This window comes from Solanum pennellii, chromosome 3 (genome assembly GCF_001406875.1).
Source record: "Solanum pennellii chromosome 3, SPENNV200".
NCBI classification, from domain to species: Eukaryota; Viridiplantae; Streptophyta; class Magnoliopsida; order Solanales; family Solanaceae; genus Solanum; species Solanum pennellii.
In genome coordinates this window covers 59,055,372-59,081,149 of record NC_028639.1, presented here as the reverse complement: position 1 = coordinate 59,081,149, position 25,778 = coordinate 59,055,372, and the positions used below count along the sequence as shown (strand labels likewise).

General features: G+C 36.4%; 2 protein-coding genes across 3 annotated transcripts in view; one reads left to right on the top strand and one right to left on the bottom strand.

Moving 5' to 3' along the window:
- The window catches only part of LOC107013516 (E3 ubiquitin-protein ligase SHPRH), a 36,294-nt gene extending 10,966 nt beyond the window's left edge, over positions 1–25,328 (bottom strand). For both annotated transcript variants that reach the window (XM_027915405.1, XM_027915406.1), the window contains exons 1-15: positions 25,051–25,328; positions 24,754–24,960; positions 24,147–24,208; positions 22,038–22,527; positions 19,035–19,235; positions 17,300–17,555; positions 16,919–17,159; positions 16,677–16,846; positions 16,028–16,591; positions 15,179–15,345; positions 11,093–11,309; positions 10,729–10,932; positions 9,857–9,973; positions 8,633–8,875; positions 7,422–7,626 (exon numbers count right to left, since the gene is read on the bottom strand). In XM_027915405.1, the coding sequence (XP_027771206.1) occupies positions 7,422–7,626; positions 8,633–8,875; positions 9,857–9,973; positions 10,729–10,932; positions 11,093–11,309; positions 15,179–15,345; positions 16,028–16,591; positions 16,677–16,846; positions 16,919–17,159; positions 17,300–17,555; positions 19,035–19,235; positions 22,038–22,527; positions 24,147–24,208; positions 24,754–24,960; positions 25,051–25,313 (3,607 nt within the window). In that variant the 5' untranslated portion in view covers positions 25,314–25,328. The remainder of the gene's footprint in view (positions 1–7,421; positions 7,627–8,632; positions 8,876–9,856; positions 9,974–10,728; positions 10,933–11,092; positions 11,310–15,178; positions 15,346–16,027; positions 16,592–16,676; positions 16,847–16,918; positions 17,160–17,299; positions 17,556–19,034; positions 19,236–22,037; positions 22,528–24,146; positions 24,209–24,753; positions 24,961–25,050) is intronic.
- On the top strand, positions 2,262–4,578 carry LOC114076414. Its single transcript, XM_027915407.1, has one exon. The coding sequence runs from the start codon at positions 2,795–2,797 to the stop codon at positions 3,887–3,889; it is 1,095 nt and encodes a 364-aa protein (XP_027771208.1). The 5' UTR covers positions 2,262–2,794; the 3' UTR covers positions 3,890–4,578.
- Positions 25,329–25,778: the final 450 nt, after the last annotated feature.

Below are 25,778 nucleotides of genomic sequence, written 5' to 3'. Positions count from 1 at the left end.
ACTTGTGGAGGTTCGGTTAGAGGTAGGAGTACCCACATTCTATACTCTTACTTTTTATTTAGGAGTTTGCTTGTTGAGTACTGTGTGGGTTGATGCTCACCCTTTGCTTCTACAATTGTGTAGATTACGAGCTCGTATCTTTGTGATACTCTCTCTTCTCTCCTTGACTGAGGCTTTCTATGGAGATTTGTGAGGTAGTCGTTTGTCATCTCAGCGGACCCTCTTGTTCCTTATTTTATGATCTTATTCTATTCTAGAAACAAAGTCATTTGAGACTTGTATTTTTCTTCCGAATCAATTGTAATAGGGAAAAGGCATAGATTTCCTCCTAAACTTGTCACAAAAAGTCATTTACACGCTTCAACTATCATGACGACCTATTGCACATTTTTACTATTCAAAAGTGAATTTAATACCACCCTGCTATGTGCAACACCACTCTCATAGTATGTGGTGCGTTATACTCGCTGACACGTCAGCGCTACGTCAGCGCCATGTCATAAATTCTATTCTTTTGATTTTTTTTTACTTTCTTTTCTTTATTACTTAAATTTTATTTTATTAATTATAGCTTACACTAATTAATTTCTAATCAATTATTAAAATTTTCTAATAATTCTATCTTCTTCATTGCAAAATGGGAAAGAACTTTTAGCAATGACCACCAAGGAAATTTACCCGCAATCTGAAGTTGATTTCGGAGTAAAAGAATTTTTTCATTTCAAAATGTACCCTCAAGAAGGTTGCTTCAGGTTCTTCCATTGATTGGCCATGGAAACTAAGTTTTCATTGTTATTTGTTGCAGATTTTAGTTGTAAATATTTTTCAACTTGTTATTTTTTCATGTTCTTTTTGGAGATTTTTAAAAAATAGAGATGAATCTAGAAAGAATACAGAAATAGGCTAAGAATTCACTTCGAATGAAGAAATTGAGAATAATAGAAAAATAAGTTTCTTCCCATTTTCAATCGATCACTCAATAATAAAAAATGTCCGCGAAAGCTCAATCAATTGAAACCTCCCGAAATTTAACTCCTTTTTGAAGTAATTTATTTCTTGTTTCTTGTTAATGGAGTGTGAAGAATATGAGAGGGTGGGGTGTGAAGAAGAAGAGATGTGGGGGTTGGTTTAAGAAATTTTGATTTTTTAATTTTTTTTATTTCAATAATTATCTGACGCTCTGACGCGCTGATTTTTTTAAAATTATTATTATTTTGCCATGTCAGCTTTAGGGGGTTAATTCACTTTTAAATAGCAGAGCTGTGTAAGAGGTCGTCATGATAGTTTAGCGTGTAACTGACTTTTCGGTACAAGTTCAAGGGGGAATCTATGTCTTTTCCCACTGTAATACTTTAGAGGCTTGTACCCGTGACAATCAGGTTTTGGGATTTTATTTTGAGATTTCCCACAGTATTAGATGGTGTTAGTCTCTTTTCTTGTTCTACTTCCGCATTTATTGTATTAGTTGGATTTTAAGCTGACTTGTCTTAACAGGATAAGATGAGTGTCATCACGACCACTTTTGGGTCATGACAGTCGATGAATAAGATTGTGCAACTTTGGTACCAAAACTTATATGACCTTTCGTGAGTACTGTATACCAAAAGGGATAACCAAAGAACTCAAAATTGCGAGTTGAACTGCAGAATCCAAAAAGTTGCATACTTTGTCAGCCTTATGCAAACTAGGGAGGCTAGCTCCTCATATGCGTACTAGTTTGATAATTCCCATAGGTTGACTAATTTTCCAACTTGACCAATACGGATTCCAATAAACTCAGACGAGACTTGGGGGGATGAGACACTCTTACCTACAATCTCTTGAATCAACACAGGCTTAGCTAAGAAGGAAGCCTAATCGAAGAAAAAAATATACAGACGACACTAACTAGTAGAGATTAAAGTTCAGCTATGTTGGCATGCCAACATCAATCAGGGTGTTTTTCAAAAATGTTTTTAGTATGTTCGTAGATTTGTATGCCATTGTAGGGATAAGAATGAACTGTAGAAGATATTTAGTCAGAGAAACTCTAAAATGCCTCAAACAATAAATTTGAGTATTTGAATGAAATGGGTCTAACAGAATAGAATGTACATAGAGGATTCATATAGTTGATCTAAACTAGCTTGATATTGAAGCGTACTAATTGTTATGTATATTTGTTAGAATATGAATATGTATTTGTTACTTAAAATAGGAATTAGAATAGGAATAATGATATGAATTCTAGTTGGAAAAGGTTTCCAATTTAGTGTGTATAAATAGGGACTTCATGTAACAATTTAGATACGCAATTCAATAATATTTTCTCCAATATTTCTCACATGGTATCAGAGCAATTGTGCGAAAAAAAAATTTAAAAAATTAATATTTTTCGGTAACCTAGTTGTTGTCCGGATAATTATTATTTTTCGTCACTGTTTTCATAAAATTGACACCAACACTAGCTGCGGAATTTCCCGACGAGCAAAGCCCAGTCATCCCCACCGGAAACCAGTGCTACACGCGCCGCCGGTAGGATTTTTGCCGGCGAATTGTCAGACCCACGCGCCGGCGCGTGTGACTTTTTTCGGCCAGTTTTTTCGACAATTTTTTTTCTATTTGAGTCGCTTCTTCATTCCGAGGCTGACTATGTAATTTTTTTTTCTGATTTTGACCAGATTCGATCGCCGAAATAAGGGTTCCGGCTATTTTCAGGTTGTTTCCGGCAAATTTTTTTTGAGATTTGAGTTTTCTGACGATCAAATCTCAATAATCAAGATTTTTTTGTTGATCCCGAGACAAATTTAGCATAATGTCTTTTGGATGTGATGTTTTTGGTTCTAGAAATATAGGGATTGGAAATTCTAGCCCTATAATCACTTCAGAACTTCTATTGGGAAGTTCAAACTATTTATCTTGGGCTTCGTCAGTTGAATTGTGGTGCAAGGGTCAAGGAATGCACGATCACTTAACGAACAAGACTTATGTGGTAGATGTAAAGGCGAAAACTAGTGAGGAAGATGCAAAAGTCAAAGCACATTGGGAGAAAGTAGATGCTCAATTATGTAGTCTCCTATGGCGTTTGATTGATTCCAGATTGATGCCCTTGTTTCGCCCATTCCAAACGTGTTATACAGTTTGGGAAAAGGTGCGTGCTTTATACACTAATGCTATCTCTCGATTCTATGATGTGATATCTCGATTGACCAACTTGAAGAAACAAGAATTCGATATGTCTACTTACTTGGGACAGGTACAGGCAGTCATGGAGGAATTCAACACGTTGATGCCAGTAACTACGGATGTGGAAAAACAACAAGAACATAGACAAACATTGTTGCTAGTTCTTACTCTTGCTGGACTTCCTCCTGATAATGATTTTGTGCGTGATCAGATTTTAGCTAGCCCTACAGTTCCTACAATCGATGAACTATTCTCTCGCCTCCTTCGTCTTGCGGCACCTCCTAGTCACAAAGTCGTTTCATCACCCACTGTTGACTCCTCTATTCTCGCATCTCAAACCTTTGAAAAGCATACATATCAGTCTACGGAGAATCGACGAGGGGGAGGACGTTTTGGGAAACCTCGATCCAAGTGTAGTCATTGTCATAAGTCTGGACACACTCGTGACATATGTCATATTTTGCATGGTCCACCACCCAGTTATGATCCTCTTGTTCTAAAGGAATATAATGAGTTCCTTCAAAATCGCGCAAGTAAACAGTCATCTCCACCAGTAGCATATGGTGCTCAACCTAATCAACCATCCAATAATGCTCATATTGCTCAGATAGAATATGATGAGTTCCTTCAGTATCGTGTAAATAAGCAAACGTCTCCACTAGTAGTTTCGGTTGCACAACCTGATGTGTCTGTCACGGGTAATTCTTTTGCTTGTGTGTCATAATCTAGTACTGTTGGAACATGGGTCGTTGACTCTGGGGCTTATGATCATATTCTGGTAATAAATCACTTTTATCCGATATTGTTTATTCGCAATCTCTTCCAGCTATTACTTTAGCCAATGGAATCCAGACAAAACCAAAAGGGGTTGGAAAAGCCAAACCCCTATCTTTTGTCACCCTAGACTCTGTTCTTTATGTTCGTGGTTCTCCTTTTAATCTAGCATCTGTTAGTCGTTTGACGAAATTCCTACATTGTAGCATAACTTTTTTCGATGATTTTTTTCTCATACAGGACCGTCGTACGGGACAGATGATTGGAACAGTTAATGAATCACAAGCCTTTACTATCTTACCTCTTCAAATTCCTTGACAGCATACTCCGTTACAGATTCCCCAGATCTAATTCACAAACATCTGGGACATCCGAGTCTATCCAAACTGCAAAAGATGGTGCCTAGTTTGTCTAGTTTATCTACATTAGATTGTGAGTCGTGTCAACTTGGGAAACACTCGTGCTACGTTTTCTCGTAGTACTGAGGGTCGTTCAGAGTCAATTTTTTCATTAGTTCATTCTGATATTTAAGATCCTAGTAGAGTCAGTTCCACCTTAGGATTTCGTTATTTTGTTAGTTTCATTGATGATTATTCAAGATGTACTTGGGTTTTTTTAATGAAAGATCGTTCTGAGTTATTTTCTATTTTGAAAAGTTTCTTTGCTGAAATACAAAATCAGTTTGGTGTTTCTATTCATACTTTCCGTAGTGATAATGCCTTAGAATACTTATCATCTCAATTTCAGTAATTTATGTCTCACCACGGAATCATTCACCAAACAACTTGTATCTTCATCGATACGTTATGTCCGCTGATGTTACATTTTTTAAGTCTCAGCCTTACTATACATCTTCTGATCATACTGATGTCTCTATGGTCTTACCCATACCTCAAGTTTTACCTGTGCCAACCTTTGAGGGATCTACAATTACGTCTACATCTCCAGTTGCAGTGCCACCACTACTAAGTTATCATCGCCGTCCACGTCCAACCCTAGTCCCAGATGATTCATGTCATGCGCCAGACCCTGCTCCTACTGCGGACTTGCCTCTACCTAGCCCACCGCTTGCACTTCAAAAAGGTATACGATCTACTTGAAATACTAACCCGCATTATACCTTCTTAAGTTATCATCATCTATCATCACCCCATTATGCATTTGTGTCGTCTTTGTCCTCTGTTTCCATTCCTAAGACTACAGGTGAAGGACTTTCTCATTCTGGATGGAGGCAGGCTATGGTTGATGAGATGTCTACTTTACATAAAGTGTGGTACTTGGGAGCTTGTCTCCCTTCCTGCAGGTAAATCTATTGTTGGTTGTCGTTCGGTTTATGCAGTCAAAATTGGTCCAGATGGTTAGATTGATCGATTTAAGGCTCGCCTTGTCGCCAAAGGGTATACTCAGATATTTGGGCTAGATTATAGTGACACTTCCGCTCCTGTGGCTAAATTAGCATCTGTTCGTCTTTTTCTATCTATGCCTACCGTTTGTCATTGGCCTCTTTATCAGTTGGACATAAAGAATAATTTTCTGCATGGTGATCTTGAGGAAGAAGTCTATATGGAGCAACCACCTGGTTTTGTTGCTCAGGGGGAGTCTAGTTGTCTTGTATGTCGATTGCGTAGGTCACTCTATGGTCTGAAACAGTCTCCTCGAGCTTGGTTTGGGAAGTTCAGCACAGTAATTCAGGAGTTTGGCATGACTCGTAGTGGAGCTGATCACTCTGTGTTTTATCAACATTCTGCACCAGGTCGATGTATCTATTTGGTTGTTTATGTTGATGATATTGTTATCACCGGTAATGATCAAGATGGTATCACCGATTTAAAGTAACATCTTTTTAAGCACTTTCAAACTAAAGACCTTGGCAGATTGAAGTATTTTCTAGGTATTGAGGTTGCTCAGTCTAGATCAGGCATTGTTATCTCTAAACGCAAGTATGCTTTAGACATTCTTGAGGAGACAGGAATGATGGGATGTAAACCTATTGACACTCGGATGGATCCGAATGTTACACTTCTTCCGGGACAGGGGGTGCCACTTAGTAATCCTGAAAGGTATATTTAACGACTTGTTGGAAAGTTGAATTATCTCATAGTGACTAGACCAGACATCTCTTTTCCCGTGAGTGTTGTAAGTCAGTTTATGACTTCCCCTTGTGATAGTCATTGGGAAGCAGTTGTTCGTATTCTTCGATATATAAAGTCAGTCCTCAGCAAAGGACTACTCTTTGAGGATCAAGGTCATAAGCATATCATTGGATATACAGACGCTGATTGGGCAGGATCACCCTCTGACAGACGTTTGACATCAGGATATTGTGTTTTAGTTGGAGGTAATTTTGTGTCATGGAAGAGTAAGAAACAAAATGTGGTTGCTCGATCTAGTGCAGAATCAGAATATCGAACAATGGCGACAACAACTTGTGAGTTAGTTTGGCTCAAACAGTTACTGGGAGAACTAAATTTTGGCAAAATTGATCAGATGGAACTTGTGTGTGATGATCAAGCGGCTCTTCATATCGCATCAAATCAGTGTTTCACGAAAAGACTAAGCACATTGAGATTGACTGTCACTTTGTCAGAGAAAAGATACTCTCAGGAGATATTGTTACAAAATTTGTGAAGTCAAATGATCAGCTTGCAGATATGTTCACCAAGTCTCTCACATGTCCTCATATTAATTACATTTGTAACAAGCTAGGTGCATATGATTTGTATGCACCAGCTTGAGGGGGAGTGTTAGAATAGGAATAAGTATTTCTTACTTAGAACAGGAATTAGAATAGGAATTCTAGTTGGAAAAGGTTTCCAATGTAGTGTCTATAAATAGGGTCTTCATGTAACAATTTAGATACGCAATTCAATAATATTTTCTCCAATATTTCTCACAATATTAACATTGTCGCAATAAAGAATTGCTATAATACTTTCAAAGTGAAAATAGCTGCTCTAAACTTATATCAACTCAGAATATGCATGTATATTATCCTCAAAAAAAAATATGCATGTATCTCAAACATGTCTATTTTACAAATTATACTCTTTTGCTCAGTAGGGTAATCTTCTTAATCAAACTTTCATTCACTAAGGTGGAAGAATACCACCTATCAATCAAGAAGGAGAAGGAAGAAGAAGAAAGTAGTCCTGTATATGCACTAAGCTTAGTAAAATAAAAATGATCTTATATTAGAATAACTGAAAGTTCCATTTTCATGGTGACACTATTTAGTCCTGTCCTTGGAATATAAGTACATTTTAGCAAGGAGAAAGTTCAGTTTCTAGAATCCTTAGGTAAAATGCATGCAGTTACAATATATAGCTTGCCAGCAACAGCGTTTTTAGAACCAAGAAGTTCAGTTACAAAATGCAGTTATGCTTGGTAACATAAATAGTATATAACTTGGTAATATAAATAGTACATTTGGAATTACAGTGACTTGAAGCAGAAATAAGGATACAAGGTCATGAGAAACTTACAATTACAACAAATGACATGCCCACATTGGAACACCATCTTTTGATTATTGAGCTTCTCTTGACAAACAGGGCATGTATCTTCCTCAATAATGGCTTGGTGTTGCTTTTTTTCTTCTGCATGAGCCGCTGCGACAATCGTGGCTCGAGTTACATTTGAATTTTCACTACTTGCTAGATGGTTAGTTTGTTTGGATTGTACCAAACCCTGTGAAAGATAACATCCACAGGAATGTGAACACACAAAATAAGTTTGAAACAAGCTAATGCGTATAATAAGCAGTTGAACGTAAACTTAAAATATAAATGGGTGACGCCGCTTTATAATTCCGGTGTCAAACAATTAGACATCCAAAGTCACCAATAAGTTGGTTCTCTTTGTACTTCTAAGAAAAGACTAAGTAATGATGGACAATAGATGTACCCGCCTCTAAAATTTCAAAAAAGCAAAAATAGGGGAGCAAAAGAAGAATAAAAAAATTGTTCCTAAAGTCAAAGGATACATGCACAAACAGACTCAAAGTGATTTTCATCATTTCTTTCCTTGCATACATTTCAGGACCATTTAGGAAAACAATACCATGGAAACATCAGGAGTATCAAACATATTTTCTAGAAGTAGGAGAAATGAATCTAGACTTGGCACCTTACCAACAAATGACCCATAGTCTTAATATGTTGCAACTTCTGATTACTGTAGTCACGGTTCCTATTTTGAATAATTTCTTACTCCTTCCATTCCAATTTGTTTGTCCTACTTTCTTTCTTAGTACGTTTCAAAATGAATGTCTCTTTCCTTTTTTAGCAACTCTTTATTTCCAACTTTCTATATGGCATGTTTAAGACCACAAGATCAAAGGGCATTTTGGTACATTTGACATATTTTTGATTTAAGATCACAAGATTCAAAAGTCTCCTTTACTTTCTTAAACTTTGTATCAAGTCAAAATAGAACTAAGTCAAACAAATTGAAATGGAGGGAGTATTACTACTTGGACTTATATTATTCCTATGGAAGTGGCTCAATATACAAATGAGATAGACAACAAACTGAATGGGATAAGTTCATAGACCATATTAGTTTAGTTGCAAAATGTCGAGTTCTGGTAATGTCTATTACTGAAAGCATATATGAATTCACATCCAGATGACTACTGAATTTAATAACAATCTTCATATAGAACACAAGAGAACTCTGAACCTTTTGTAGTTACCTTCAGGTAGCGAAGCTGCCCCTTTATTCTCGATAAAGAAGATAAAAATAAGAACTTTTCGCTAGACCATTCAACATTGGCTGCATCTAGTTCTCCTGGATCTAAGGCATCAATGGATTTGTCATTCTCATCTTCTTTTAAGCGTAGTCGAGAAGTTGCCATCATAATCTCATCATGAGCACGTAGAACATGGGCTTGAGCTGTTGCCAGGAGCCTTGCTTGTGCATACTCCTTCCGCATCCCCTACAAAGAACTATAGAATGAACTACCTTACATAAAGATACACATTGTCAAGATGCTGTCATGAAGGCTTTGTCTTGAACAGACATTACTAGACTATTATGCCCATAAATAGAAAAGTTCCCTTCTTTAGAGAATGGAAAAGATCTCGAAGGCAAACCAGACTAAGGGCTCATTGTTTGCACTTAGTGAAGGTCTGACACTGAATCATCCAAATGATACTCATTAAGTGCATTTGTTTTTCTTAAAACTCTACCACTTATTGGGTCTTAAAACATCTGAATGGTCAAATTTGAGATGGACTCTGAAACTCATTTCAGCGCTCGTCGGTAGTTGATTAATGCATTAATTGCTCAGTTGAATCCAATATGACGAACTGATCATCTAAATATGTTGTGGGTTTCAAAGCAGCCTTTCCACATAACTGATGTAGTATATTTTGTCTTATTTCAAGACATAAATCTATCTTTGTCTTTACTTGTATTGTTATTGGAGGATAATAAATTAATTAATGTTGTGGCCATAAAAAAACAAGTACAATAAAAAAAATAATGATAAGTACAATCCAAATATTCAGTTAAAAAATCTCAATAGTTTTAGAAAATTGTGGATTTAAAAATATTTGATTAATTTGATACATTAGATGATATATAATGGAATATTCATATTTTATTAGTTTAGTGGTCTTATTATGTTATATTAATCTTTTCTCAAATATATTAAAGATGTAATATTTAATTACTATATTGTTTAAATTTTATGTTGTGAATAATATTGAGTTTATTAACATTATTGTATTTTTTATATTTAATAATCTATTAATTCAATATATTCAAATGTCGTCTTAATCATTCGGTGTTCAGATATACAACATCTTAATCATTCAGATGTGCTTTCAGACTCAGATGCGTTGCGTTAATCTTAATGAAAACAAATGAGCCTAAGAAGACAACTGTTCAGACAAAGGCTTTAATTCAGAGATACCTCAAGAAGCTGCAGCTGCTTTCTGGCAGCCGATACACCTTCAGCATCTAACAGGCCCCTGGAGTTGCTCTTGATAAGCACTAACACTACTTCCAAATCAGATGGAGCTTTGGACACCTATTAAATGCACAATCATTAAAAATTTCGTACAAGAAAGCTAGAACTATGTAGGTCTTATCCTGACCGATGACAGGAATCAGAGAACCAAAGATGGAGAGATAATACCTAATTTATTCTCAAATCTGAATTTCCATATTATTCCAGTCAAAAGATACAGAAATTTTCAAATATATGTAATATCAGGGAACACAATTTGCAAATGCAAAATCAGACTCCGTGGAAGACGAGATGCAATTAACTTGACGTCATAACATTAACTATGTCTTCTTGCAGCTCAAAGAAGTATGTTGCCGAATCTCTCTTCATCAAATATATGAACTTGATAATATGGTACTTTCTGACTGCAGGGTGGATGTGAGAGTTTCAGGTGAACTCATACAAGGAAAAGAACAAAACCCTTTAGGTTGAGCAACATTAACAGCAATCTCACCAGAGAAGGTGAAAGAGGAATTAACAGCAGCAAAGTACCAGAGCTTTTTGCCTTCATTAGAGCACTTATAAATTACAAGCACAATTCATAATTGGATGTAACTGTAGCTTCTTTCAATCATTGGTTCAAGAAAGCTTATACTACTATGAAGTATGAACACCAGAATTTGATAAAATTCAAAAGAACTTCTAACTTCTTCCAATCTTTGGCAGAATTAAGAACTAGACTGACACAGTGAAAAGCACAAAGGCTGCTGCTGCTTTAGCTGAAGCGAAAACAATCATATATTTTAGGAATAAGCAGAGATACAATCATTACGTACCACAATGTTTTCTAAGTCTCTCTTCTTTCCAAAATCTTCATATTCAATGGTAGCTGATCCTGAATTCCTGTCTGTTCGGGCTAAAGTTGTATAAAAACGATTCAGTTGAGACTTCTTCTTCTGCAGATCTACAGCCTCCTCAGCAGATGTAATCACCTCCCCACTCTTCCCTTTGTTAAGACGAAAAAGTCTGGCTTCATAAACCTGGAGAAAGTACAACAACAGCAAACATCACTACACCACATTAACCCCAACAGAGGTAATGGGAGGAAAATCTCAGAATATAGTACGCATCACAATATTTAGATACCTAATGGCATAACTTCAATATTCAACAAAGAAAAAAGAAACTAGAAAATCAGACCTGGAACAAGTCATTTAGTTCACAGTGAACACATAATACCCCTTCAGAATCAGCATAGCATTTTGGACAGTATCTAACACGAGCAATATCCTCCTTCCTAGGATTACCCATTGTCTGGTCAATTTCCAAAAGCTTAACAAGTAAAGATTCCCTCGAACTTTCCAGTGAATCTAAACCACTCTGAATATAGATCTTCAAAGCAGTAATGCTGTGGAAACTGTAGTGAAAACAATGTAGGAAAGTACACTATTAGCAAAATGATTGGAAGGACACACTTATAAACAGGGAATACTGAAAGGAACAAAGGAAGGCTGATGTCTTTATGATTTTTTTTTAATAAAGAGGCAAGCTAATTATTTCTGTCAGATCCACTAACAGGTTCCTCTCCTCAAAGAAAGAACCAAGGATCGACTAAAAGAAGAGCAGAGAAGCACCGAAAAAATGAATGAGAAGGGGAGGGAGAATCAGGACCATCTTATAGCATATGCTTGTCCACGGTAGAAACCTAGCGTGTTGCATTCGTATGATCCACCGCAAGACAACTTTAGAAAGGAGTAAATAGCAGTGCTATGAAGTCACGAACATTATATATGTCCATTGTATGATCAAAATCGTCTTTGAACAGAAAAACGGACAAGACCCACTACATACTCAAAAAGCTATAAACTACTCATTCTTTATCAAAAACATGTGTTAAAAGCTTGAGCATTTTAAAAGTAAATTTAAAAATACATACATTATAGTAGGATGGTTTTTATAATAAAAAGTTATTTCATGATTTTGCACCAAGATGGTACCAAAAGTTCTAGTGTTTGGTATTGAGCTTTTAATAAATCAATTCAACTATTTATACGAAGTGGAATTTTTTTTTTCTTCAAGAGTGTTGAAGTGTATGATCATCTCATCTAAAAGCTGTTATTAGAGGGAGCACACTTTTATTATTTAATCATACTCTCAACACGCCCCATCACGTGCCAGCCTAATTCTTTTTTCATGGGCTAAGCACGTGGAAATTTTTTTGATATGGGTGGAGGTGAGATTCGATCAGGACCTCTGCCTGCTCTGATACCATGCTGAAGTGTGTGACCATCTCATTTAGAAGCTTAAGTTGTCAGAGGGAGCACACTTTTATTATTTAATTATATTCTCAACAAAGAGTATAAGCAAATAAAAGGAAGTTCTTTATTTTTTAAGTCAGCCTACAATCTAGAGATATTACAATCTCCTCGAATCATATAACTCTAATATTTTCTGTTTTTTAAGGAGCTACATGAACCAAAATTAGCTTCCCGTAATTAGTTATGGTGCAAGGGACAAGGCATTCAGGACCACTTGGCTAAACAGGCTAGGAAGTTGATGAATAAGATAAGAGACTATTTTACAGTATACCATTTCTGGGAACTTGAGGATAATTAGTGCTTCACCCTTATACACTATGGACCATTTTGGGTGAAATCCCAAACTTTGGAGACTATTTTCTGTTTCTCTCCCTCCCCCCTTACGTTCGAGCTTATGGAAAACTAAAAAAGCAAAGGGATCCTTCGTATAATTCCTAATGTAGTCCTACTGCAGCTGCTTGATTTCTCACCTCCAAAAGAAAATCATGGAGACAGGAGCAGAACCATATCTTTACATGCTGGCCCTGTGGTCTGAGTTGACTAGCTAGGTTGGAGACCCACCAGTGCAAGTTATGACTGGCCTTGATGGTCCTACGCCCAGCCGTACAACTGCATTATGTTTACAGACCCTTCCTCAAACAATGACAACTCCTGTTGCAACTAGATCACAAGATGAAGCCATGTCCTGTACTTACTTTATAAGTGGCTCATATATTACGTGCTCAAAAGAGAATGCCTGAACTGTTACCTACTTTGACACCACATTAAGCCACAAGACCACAAAAGATCTGTTGCACTTGCGATTTCACAACACAAAAGTGCAGCTTATATAGTGCTTTTGTCACTACCAAACTTTATACATGTTTTTTTAATGAAGTTGTTTCATTAGAAAGCATCAAGTAGATGCATAACTACAGGGGCATAATTACAAGTAGGCCAAAAAAAAAAAAAGAGAATTGTAGGCCCCTATACATTTGTTCCTTCTAAATTTAGAGTGCTAGTGAAATCCAATAAACTGTTCAGTATTAGATACTGGGGACAACTTTATCCAGCAAAAAGGTTAACTAAGCATTTGGTTTTAAGAGCATGGAGGATAGTTTACATAACCAAACTTTATACATGTTGTACAAGGGTGCAGTGCTCAACCTTCAAAGTGTTTCCTTTTTTGGTCTGACAATAACGATTATTACGCCTCAGTCCTAAACAAGTTGGGGTCATCGACCATGTTTCTTATTTAAGATCAATTAATGTCATCATTATACCAAATTATATAAAAGTGAAAATAAGTAAAATATATATAAATAATAGTAACAATAATAATAATATCAGAATCCTCTCTATTTTTTTATTTTTTTTGAGAAAGTTAACAGTATATTCATCAACTTAAAACTGTGTTATCATCCAACTTAATAGAAGAGATCGATGAGTCCTACTATCTTTTCCTACCTACAAGGACTCCAAATTGTAATAAAGACACTATTCTACTACAATAAATTCTTTACACCAGAAATGGAAAGACAAAATACATTGAAGCTTAATCTTCTGTAAAGAACTGTGTTTGTCATAAAAACATCCAGCATTTCTTTCATTCCAAACAGTTCACCAGATGCAAGCTGGAATAGCCCTCCACCATTATTTGTTATTTACATTCCTCCCCTCACTGTTCCAGAACCTTAGTATATCCGAAGTACGCATTGGCATCACCCAATTCACTTTCCTCAAGGTCAGAAAAATTGTCACAGTTGATCAGTGGCTCTGCAGTGCAAACACAGATGACTACTGTCTTCCTGGGCTCTATTGCAAAGAAAGCACCTTGAGCTCATTTGCCAGCCCCATCTTTGCAGTTTCTCATGGGTGACATGCTTTATTAGCTACCAGCAAGGCAAAGCATGTTACTTTGAAAGGGATTCTGGTCTTCCAGATCTGTTTCCAAGGCCACCCCACCTGCTGGATCCCTCCACTGCTTTACCATATGTAATCCACTTCATTCCAAAGTCCCCTATATTCTTATTGCCATATAAATCTACGTTAAGTTCAAAATTACCCCTAGAAAAGCAATAGGTTCAAATTCAGCATATTAACTAGACTAAAACATATTCCCAACCTGTAGGTTTCACTTAAATGGATCTTTTCTTCCATTAGTGTCCAATCTTTAGAACACGTCTAAATTAATTCAATGAAATTGTAGGTCTTTCAATACAAATTCCTTCCATGTGATTTTACAGCTATCTCGTCACCTTTTAGCACTTAAACTCACCACAGATTCCACCTATGGACCAGTACATTTGTAGATCGATGCAACGCATGACCAAACCATCTCAAACAACCTTTTCTTATTTTATTCTCAATGTGTGCTACTTACACTTCTGTCCTGGTATTTATTTATCATATCTGATCTTTGTATGACCACACATGCATCTTAGCATCCGCGTCTCTACAACACTTAAGTTATGGACATGTTGGACTTTAGCGGCCCAAAATTCAGTACATATAATATTGTTGGTTTTATAATTGTTTTTCAGACTTACCTTTCACAAATAGCACTTCACCCAGGGATCTGACACAAATTGGAAACAAGATACGCAATGGCTACATTTGTTCAGCATTTACAGCATATTAGTGTCAGATGTTTTAGCAAACAAACCTTTAGCTACTGATTCGACAAAACTACTTGCGTTTAAACCCAACCATTCTGCCAAATAAGACAGCACTAGAGAAGATGATTCCAGGAAAAGAAAAAAGAAATTTAAAAGAAACTTGGTACCAATTTACATATAAAACAACAATAGAGTTGATAGCAACAACGAATCTATAAGAGATGCAAGAATTAGTTACTCTTCATACTGCAATAAGGATGTCAATGCATGTGTTCTTCACAGCAATTGCCACCAAACAGTTTCCAAATGATAGCAAATAATTTTGATGGACAAGAAAAGACGCTAGAGTAAAGAATAAATCCATTACTAACCAGGAAGCAACTTTGGATGCCCTAGAGGTGTTCAGAGTCCCAGAAACAGCTTCTCCTATTTTCCTAATCAATTCATTTGAGGAGTCCTTGTTTTGCTCAATATGATGCAAAGCTTCCAGCCACCAAGCAGTATACTGGTTCTTTCTATCACTGAATGCATTACATACCTTCAAATATAAGATAAAAGAAAATGTAAGAGGAACTTGGAAAGCTTGTATAGAGACAGAGACCAAGTACAACAAGAAATACAAAACAATTGAGGGGTCTGACTCAAGAAATTCCAAGCACCTCAAGTTTAGTAGCTCATCATGACTGTAGACAAAGTCCGAACTATCTTCTAATAACACATGAACTAATTAGTCTCACAACACCACTACTCACACCAAAATTATATGCTTTTGGTCTATTGATGCTGCACAGTTTTTGAGGATACTCCTGAATATGAAAAATTAGACATCTTCTATGCAATTATTAGTCTATATTTTGCAAAAAAGTTGTCATATTGCTTGGTCTATTCAAATTATCTTCAAAACTCCTTCTTAAGTAAAAGTTTAAGCTGTTGGTGGTAAAATATATTTTCTTTTTCAGCTGCTGGCTGGAACAGATAGTTTCTTTTTTCCCTTGGAGACTTTGCAGGCCAAATATCTGTGAGAGCCAAGTGCTTTCCCAGGACCTTCTCTTGGCAGTTATATTTCTTAGTTAGATACCCTCCGTCATCTAAGAGGTCAGTTTTCTGACAGAAGCACTCAAGAACAAACAGCATTCTCAAAGAAGAAAGTTAAGTCTGTTCAAAGCAATAAGTATAGCAAAAGGTTTTCCACGTCGATGAAGGCCTATCCTGAATATTACCTGATCATATGACTTTTTGAACTCTTGTTGGGCCCCTGCCAGCTTCAAATTAAAAACAGATAGGAATTTTTCCTTCAATTTTTCACATGCTATTGTCATTGTACATTTGGACAAAAAGTTTAACCTGTTGAGAGAATTTTCGTCAACAGAACCGTTTTCCAGTGAATTTGACATTAAGTTGGATGGACCGTTAGAGTCAGTCAATAACATGCTTTCTTCCTTAACTTTGTCTTCCCTGAATAGAGCCCCTTTATCACTTTCTTCAGCATCTTCTATGTTGGATACTTCACCTCTTGTGCTTCCAGGTGCACATTCAAGCTTTTCCGAACTATCAGAGCTGAGTGGGAGTACCTCAGAAAGATTATGTGTAATATGGATGTTTAACAAAGGATCCAATCGGAAATCTTCGAAATGGTCTTCTGCTAAAGCCATTGCTTCTTGGTACAATGATACGGCTTGGGTATAATTTTGATTAATTATAGCAATACCTGCCAGCGCGTTCAAAGCAACAACCAATCTCCGGAGGGCTTCCTCTCCTTCCACCTTAGTCTTGCTTACCAGAACCTACAAAGTGTACCTTTTATATACACGTTTGACTGGAAACATATTTTAAGAAAGAACAGTTTTCTGACCCTGACTAACAACTTACCGACAGGATCTCCTCCATAGTCATGGGAGACTGTTGTAGCGATCGCAACCCAGAGCTCCCAACCTGAGGGTGGCAACAGGCTTGGCGTAGTTTTAGAAGGGAGTTAAAGAGCTTGGCAGCCTCTATATTGGTGATAACAACATCACTTGCGGCATCTTCCAATTGGGAACCTGCAATTGAAGTAGATCTCAGAAACCATTATTTTCAATAGTATTATGAATGAAAAGAAGATATCTAACAACCAGGTATTTTTCTCTTGTATATGTCATTTTTGAAACTTCCAATAAGTTCACGAGCATCATTCACGCACGTATCGTGCTGCCTTTGATAAAAGTGTTCTTCAATTGGTGAAAGAGAAAGCCAAGAGACACATTCTTCTTGAGGTGGAAGCTGCAGTTCATCAGCAACATGCACCTTTGATGACCTCCACATTAGGTGCTTAAAGAAATCATGCGTGAAAGTCATCGCTCTGGAATCTCCCCTCTGGAAAAGAAAAGAGAGATTTCTGAGAGGGAGTGAGAAAGGGGAAAAGGAAACAGAAAGATGAGATAAGTGAACTTATAAGCATCAATTGCAGTAAATAGTATATTCAATGATTGTTAAAGAAAGGCCAGTGCACAGACCTCATAAGGATCGCGTATAACATCGGTCCACCACCTTAAAGTATTAAATGGACTTGCATTGAGGAATCTCAAGAGACCAAACAAATCATCAAGTTTCCTTTGTATGGGAGTCCCTGTAATGCACCATCGATGAACTCCATGTAGTCTTAGGGCCATTTCAGTTGCAGCAGCAGCATTATTCTCCACCATTTGAGCTTCATCCAGACATATCCTCCACCATAATATTCTGGTTAATAGGGTAGGTACGACAGGATATCTGCCACATGAAACAACTGAGATTTATCCTCAATCTAGAAACAACGAAGGCCAAAAAATGAGGTATAAGTAGACCAACACAACAATCTGGTCAGATTTCCTAGAACAAATTGATCCTGGATGAAAAGGTCAAAAGCCGTAAACCAGCATTATCATCATCACTCAAGAATATCTTTATGGACTGAAAGTTCCAAGCCAGACGTGTACATAATCACCTCTCCAAAGATCTCTAAGCCTGAACAGTACCTTACATTCAAGCGAGATTGTCAGGGATCATGCCATGAACAAAACACATACCTATGATCCTCTAAACAAGTATTGTAAGTGCTTTTGAGAGCATTATTTCTCTTTCCACCAAGTTTCCATAGAAAAGAACACAAGAAAGGAAAGAATTAGAAAAGGGGACTGAAATTTGACCAGAAGGAATGGTTTCAGGCATCTCCTAAACATCAAGGAAAAACATTGGAAAAATTTATTGTGTGTCCAAAAAATTCCGTCCATCTCCTCACACTGAAAGCCTCAACTATTTCCAAATAGTAGAAGCTTTAAAACACCTTGCTATAGCTTCAGAGTTCTCATCAGTCTGGAAAATTAGCAAAAAGCACTAGTTGCATCATAAATGCACATGTATGATCCTTAGAAACCACACATCCATGGTCATTATCATCAAATGTGAAACTAATGAAGGTAATAAGATTGTTCAGTAAAAGTAAACTAAGAACAATAGCTCATACAAATAAAGGAAAATTATAAAAGGCTCTTGAGCTAGCTTTTTGGGTTGAATTAGGTCCAAGTTCCATAGCATGGTATCAAAGCAGGACCCATCCTAATTCTTGTTATGTGATGTTGGACCCCCATATTAAATTGTCACACTCCATATGTCCAGCTTAGGCCCAAGGTCCATAACATCAACAAAGAGACGTACAAAACTAAGAAAATACAATCAGCATGCCTACGATACGCAGTTTCAGAACCAATAAGCTGATAGTCAGTCAAATACATTTCAGAAGTTGTCACAGAGCAAATAAAGGATAGGCACTGGGGGACAAGCACCAGACAGATAGTGCATAAGAATCAAACAAGGGAAACATTCGTCCCTTTTAGAATAGTAATAAAATACATTTAGGAACTAACCAACAAATTCAACATCACAACCACGTCTCTCCAAAACCAAACAGATAGAACTAATTGAGTTCAATCACTCAAAGAGAAGGACGACTCTGCTCTGAAGAAGTGACAAGGTTGTAGATCCATATCGACACTTTTGAATTAATAACAGAACCAGTAACTCTACTAAAGCTGGACTCCAGTATGATTTTTGTAAGCTGTAGCATCATGCAGGAGTTTGTGATGATGCCTTGATTTCAGCATTGAGAACTGATAAAAAGAAAACAGTAGGAGCAGCACTTCTACCTTAATTCAAATCTCTATCCAAGCAAACTCAAAAGACAGAAAAAAAAAATTGCAGGCTGAAGGATACCTTTTCTCAAATCTCAGAGCTCTACGATCACCCTCGTGCCTGTCAGAGTCGTGTGACAAGTCCTCTTTTAGTACATCATAAGTTGTCAAAACGATGTTGGCATTGAGAAGTTCATTTATATCTGGCAGGGGTGTTTGTGATAAAGAGTTATTCCTCACTCCTTCATAAATGCATGTTTTCATAGCACCAGGACTTGTATGACTAGCAATAGGAAGAAATGATGGGTAAGCAATCCAGATAAGAAACTTGAATAAAAATTCAATAAAGAATAGAATTAAGTTTTACCATATGTAGCCTAGAAAGGAAAGAAAACTAACACTAAACCTATTTCACATTGCCATGAAAAACAACCTGCTCTTAGTCATCATAAGAAGAAGAGCACATTACGAAAAAGTATAAGGTCAACCAACAAGTGACTGTATAAGCCAAGACCATTAGAAAAAGGAAACCAAAGCTCCTTTTTTCATAGTTTCCCCTGGTCACTCCCAGAAGTTAAGGAAAAGGAAGAAAGTTTCACTGAGTTCTCTACAAAACAGCTAAAGCACAAAAGTGGACTCATCAACCACATCAGACCAACTAGACATTCATGCTTATGAGTGATTACTTCTTTTATATCAGCAACCAGTCATCTAATTAGAAGAGTTTTAGACTTCTTTGGGCCGGATATCTTCTGTTTTTATAACGGTAAAGCAGTACTCATATCTTATGTTTACTTATTAATACTTGGGACAAGTATAGGCAGTCATGGAGGAACTTGAAAAGTTGATGCAGTTATTGCTAGAGTTGAGAAACAACATGAGCAACTGCAGAAGATATTTCTAGCTCTTACACTTGTTGGACTTCCTAATGACCTTTATTTGGTGTGTAACCAAACTTTGACTAGTCCTATTGTTCCTACATTTGATGACTATTCTCTTGATTACTTTCCTTGCTCCGCCACCTAATGGCACAGTGGTCTGATCACCAACCATTGAGTCTTCTGTTCTTACATCTCAGACGATAGAAAATCAGATATCTCAAACTATGGAAATTCAATGAGGATATCTTTTTGGAAGATCTCGGTCCAAGTGTAGCTTTTATAATAAGCTTAGAAACACTCATGAAGTATATTATCTTTTCATGATTGATCATCCAAAAATTATTCATGTTGCACAGACTGACACTGCAAGTAACTAACTAGGGGTTGTAATTATCTGAAGGAAAATACAGTGAGTTCCCTCAACGTCGAAGGAGCAAGCAGTCATCTCCACAGGTAGCCTTTGTTGATCAGACTAATACATCTGTTGCTAGTAATAATGTTGCTTGTGTTTTACAGTCTAGTCATTATGATGCTTGCTCTTCTATGTCATATTTCTGGTAAAAATCACTTTTGAGTTGAGGGAGTATGGATATCAGATGGTTGTTATATTCACTAACTGAACATATAGTCGAGTAATGCAAAGAAAACAAAGCAACTAAAAATAAAAAGCAACAACTAATTTTATGATAAAACATATATTAGTGCATATCTGCAAACTGATTCACAGACAACAATAAACTACTGTCTCAAGGTTCAAATTTCGTAATCAGAGTTTAATACTGTTAAATCCTTTAAAATCTTTAATATAAGGGGCTCTGAACATTGGATCAAGAGATTATTTTTTTCCAAAAAAATTCCAACTGAGAAGGGCAATAACTTATAGCTCCTGAGAATTTTTGACCAAAATAAGCCATTGTTAAAGTTCACCAAAATAGTACAAATTTTAAAATTTTACCAAACTAGTATAAACGTGTTTGTTAGTAACTTTTTAGGCTATATATTATTTAAAAAAATTCAAGGACAAAATGACAAAGGTCTAATGAAATAATCAGACATAAAACTTTATTGTTAGTAACGTTTTTTGAGGCACATTTTACGACAAAAACGTTCCTCACAATAATGTTTTACTGGAACACTTTGTTTGGTATATTAGTGGAAATGAGTTACTCCTATTTATTACCTCAAATTTTGAAAATGGGAAATTAGCTACGAAATATGAAACATTAAAACTGAATTTTGCTTAGTTGATAAGACATACTGTAAGTGTTCTTCTACTGGCACACTGTATTGTCTGTTTTGAGAATAATCTGTATCTTTTCTTCTCTATTTAGTTCCATTGCATTCTTTGAGTAGTTTGTTTTGTTGGCATATCAGATATGCTTTAAAACTAGAACCCCTATTTAAGTGACGATCTATCTATATCAAAGTGCTTCTCCTTAAGAATAAATTAGTTCGAGGAAAGTCTGATGGATATTTCACCATTAACTCAAAGAAGTCTTTGTTTTTGCATAATTGGCATTCTTAGTAGGTTGCTTAAAGTTATTGCTGCACATATTGTACTCTTCTGATCTTAATCTGGGAGTTAGAATTGAACTTTATTCATCGGTCAATAAATAGAAATTAAAATTCTATCCATGAATTCGACATGGCTACAATTTCCAGGAACATGATTCACCCTACTTGGTCTATAGAAGGTAGCTTTAAAGGCATGTTGCGGAACCAAAACTTCCAAAAATAACATGTCCCTGTATTACATACCAAAAATGTGTTTCAGTAAAAAGTTATCATGAGTAATACTTTAGCCGTAAAACGTGTATTAGAGTAACGAATTAAAAAAGGTTACTGATAGCAACTTTTTATGTTTGTTACTCCGTCAGACTTTTGTCTTTTTTTCATTGAATTCTTTTGAATAAAATATAGCCTAAACGTTATTGACAAGTACGTTTATACAAGTTTTATAAATTTCAAAAAAATATACTATTTTGGTGAACTGATTTTAATAATGGCTTATTTTGGTCAAAAGTTCTCTTGATGACAAATAATGCATACATGTAAGGAACTGTTTTGGTTGGTAACATCTATGTCAACTGGTTTATATATAGTTATACCTTTCATGAACTATACAATATTGGAATATTGAGGAAATCAAAGGAAAATGACAAGTATGATATGAACAAGGAAAATGAAAGGATAAGCATGAATACCGAACAATTTCAGCATGCCACTGAGGCAATATAGGAGCTGGACACACTATAAGAGTTGCACCTGAGCCAACTGGTGCTACACAGGCTTGGATCAGTTCTGAGCATGGCTGGCAGATATAGCCGTCTTCCATTTCAACTATTTTAACACCGTTTTTGCGTTTAACATGCTTGTGCATATTCCCAGTTGACTGCTGTTCAGTTAAGATTGCTTTGGATTTTTTATATCTCTTGTTAGCTGAGTAGCCCACACAATCTGCATGTTGCCACGCATCACAAGCATCACACTGAACCCACAATCCTTTATATCTGATGCTTTCACTCACAGAACCACATATACACTCAACACGCTCTCTTTTCAGTCTTTTCAGACTATTCTTCTGACCCTCATCACACAGAAATTCACCAGTAAAATTGCCAATGGAAGATGATGCCACCTGATGTGTAAAGATACAAGCAAGCAGCTCAACCGTCTTTCCCAGCCCCATCTCATCTGTAATATAACAATAACAGAAGAAGCAGTCAAAGCTAAGTAAGGCTTTCAATGACTGTAAAATGTCGAAAGGCGATGTTCACAGTTGAGGTACTTAATATTTGCAGAATTGCCTAACATCATATATAATAAAACATTCAAAGCATAAGCCAATTTACTTATACTGAAATTATATCAGAAAACAAGAAATCCATCCCCTAACTCAGTGATACAGTAACTAAATATGAGGGAAGTCTTTCAATACAAAAAAGAAAAATGAAGGAAAAAAGAACAATTTCAAAGAAATGTGTTGTTATCCAAAGCAATCAGTATCACATGTAAGATAGTAAATTAAATTGACATTTGCTAATCGACAAGGTAAGATTTCATCAATGAACAGCGCCAACAATGATGCAAGCCGAGTTCCATCAAAACCTTACACACGAAGCTGAGCTAAGGAGTTCGTAGACTTGTCGTCAAGTCGCTTCCTTGGAGACTAGGAGGGTTCTTGGAACAAAGGCATGAAGCTCGAGAGCATGCTAAAGAGGAAGAACAAGGATACACGTGGAAGACTACACAAAGTTGGGAGGAAGAAGCTATGAATGCAAATGGCTATTTTAGAAATGCAAGCCTCCAGACTAAGATGACCCTTATTTCATTGAGTGTATTTTTGTAATAATTAGCATAGGCTATAAATACTGGAAAAAGCTCCCTTTAGACGGAAATTACCTTGACTATTGAATACTAAATACTCTTTGAGACCATTGTGAGCTTGTTGAAGCTTTTGATTGTGTTGAATCTGGAACAGAAGGTAGCTTGGGAATCTAATTGCCTATAGATCTTTCTAATAGGATAGGTGCCCTTGGGATATTCTTAGGAGGTCAATTCTCTTAATAGATTTGGTTGCCTTTGATTCCACTTTGTGCCTACCTTTCTATCCTTTTTCTCTTCCTTGCTTAATTTCCATTCTTTGTTTTTCCTATTCCGTAATTTAGAATTGAATTAAAGAAGGTCCTACTATGTACAGAGGATCAACCATCGCAAAGAAAAAACCCAAAAAAAAGGATAAAATAATGTATGATCCTATCTATCTTAAAGTATTTGCGATGTCCAACACATNAACACCAACCTTAACGTAAGGGTAGCAACACGACTAATCAATAATTTGGACTGTAATGTTCTATACCAGTTTGCAAGCTAGTACAGACTTATAGCATCCTGTAATGTTCTATACAAATGCCAAAAAAACAGTGAAACAAAAGAAGCAAAATCTTAGCTAATAGGATAGGTGCCCTTGGGATATTCTTAGGAGGTCAATTCTCTTAATAGATTTGGTTGCCTTTGTTTCCACTTTGTGCCTACCTTTCTATCCTTTTTCTCTTCCTTGCGTAATTTCAGTTCTTTGTTTTTCCTATTCCGTAATTTAGAATTGAATTAAAGAAGGTCCTACTATGTAAAGAGGATCAACCATCGCAAAGAAAAACCCAAAAAAAAAGGATAAAATAATGTATGATCCTATCTATCTTAAAGTATTTGCGATGTCAAACACATTTTTTAATTGTCTTCCTGTGGATTGAAAGAAATAACATACAAAGGTAGATCAACGATGAAAGACTGGAAAATTCAGTCATTTAACTTACCAGCTAATATACCACCAGGAACAACTGGTGGGGCGCTCTCTGGATGCAAGGATACATTTCCACTGAAAAGTAACATCAGAAACTGATCATTAAATAAGAATTCTTCTTGAGACGGTTAACAAAGTATGAAGAATATAACTTAACAAAAGAGATGTGTAAGAGAGATATCAGTTCAATCTGAAAAGGTTCTATTTCAATTTTTCGACCCCTTGTATTTTGAGTTAAGAACAATAGAATTGTGTACTTAAGAAAGAGGAAGAAGCACCAATCAATAATGACCTAAGCCATCAGGAAGACGAATTTTACCATTCATATTTGCAAGAAAAAAGAAGGGGAACATGGATACTTGTTCTGGAATTAGGGATGTACATAGCAAGTCACACCCCAATCCAAAGAACAAAAGATGACGAGAAGTTGATCATCCACATTTGAATTCATAAAATGCACGATAGCAAAATCAAATTCAGTTAGTGCCAACAGTTGAAAGTGTCCATTTTATCATAAGGGACATAATGGATGAACCATGGATGAAAAACTTCAACGGATGGTAGAAGTACAGTGAATCCAATGATAACATTTTCTGTAGATCATAGAAAGAGAAACATACCAAAATGGATTGTAATATATTGTTATAGGGGTGTCAATTAAACTCAGTGGCATACACAGAGGAGAAATAAAGTGATTTATTTTGCTTAGCAAGGAGCCATCGGAATTTCTTTTCTCCCTCTGCACCATCCAATAAGCAGCACGGCGCTGGTAAGGTCTAAGCTTAGGAAGCAAACCAGGGAGGTCATCATCAAGCATCGGCTCCTCCCTGCAGACAACATCACAAATGAAAGCCAAGTATGAGGAAATTTGCATATATCCAACATAAATTGAAACTTAAGTCAGCAGAACCACTCACTTTGATGGCTTAATAGCTTCATAGAAACTAGCTACATCAAACCTAGAAAGTTTCCTTGCAAAAGAAGAACTTTCATCCAGCCCCGAAGCTAGACCAATATCCGCATGTGCTGCCACCTGGTATCCATATCTAGCCTTTGCTGTGACAACCTCTGGACGTAGCCAAGCCATCACATTCATCATGCTCTTTTTCCATAGCTGTCTGGATGTATCCAGAAGTGACTCACACCCATCAAAGGCACTTCTCAAAATCTGGACCTTCATCCGTATAGATGCTAAATAACTCGGAAAAATAACAGGCCTCAATGTGAAGAACTTCAAACTAGCCAGATGGACTTGTTGGGCTATTGCCCATGTTCCAGCCAAAGGCCCATGGCCTAATCCTACTTGGAAAAGGATTGGAATTATTCTCCTTAATTGGTTTCCAATTCTATTAGGAAAAGGATTGGAATAGTAATCCTATTTGTAGTTGGTTTTGTCTTTATAAAGAAAAGCACAACTCTATAAATAGAGGATGGTTTTGAGAGAATAATTAATTGCTCATTGGTATTGTCTTTGAAAGACATTAAAACATAAGAGAGGTTTTTGAGAGAGCTTTCAACAAGAGAAAAAGAGAGAAAGAAAAGGATTCTTTTGCTGCAGTCTTTTCTCCGACCAGCAACGTTCAGATCGTGTTTCCCGATTAACTAACCGTTGGATCGGGCTGAAATTTGGACTGAGTGTTCCTAA

Coding starts and splice junctions, on each gene's coding strand:
- LOC114076414 (XM_027915407.1), top strand. CDS start 2,795: ATGTCTTTTGGATGTGATGTTTTTGGTTCTAGAAATATAGGGATTGGA.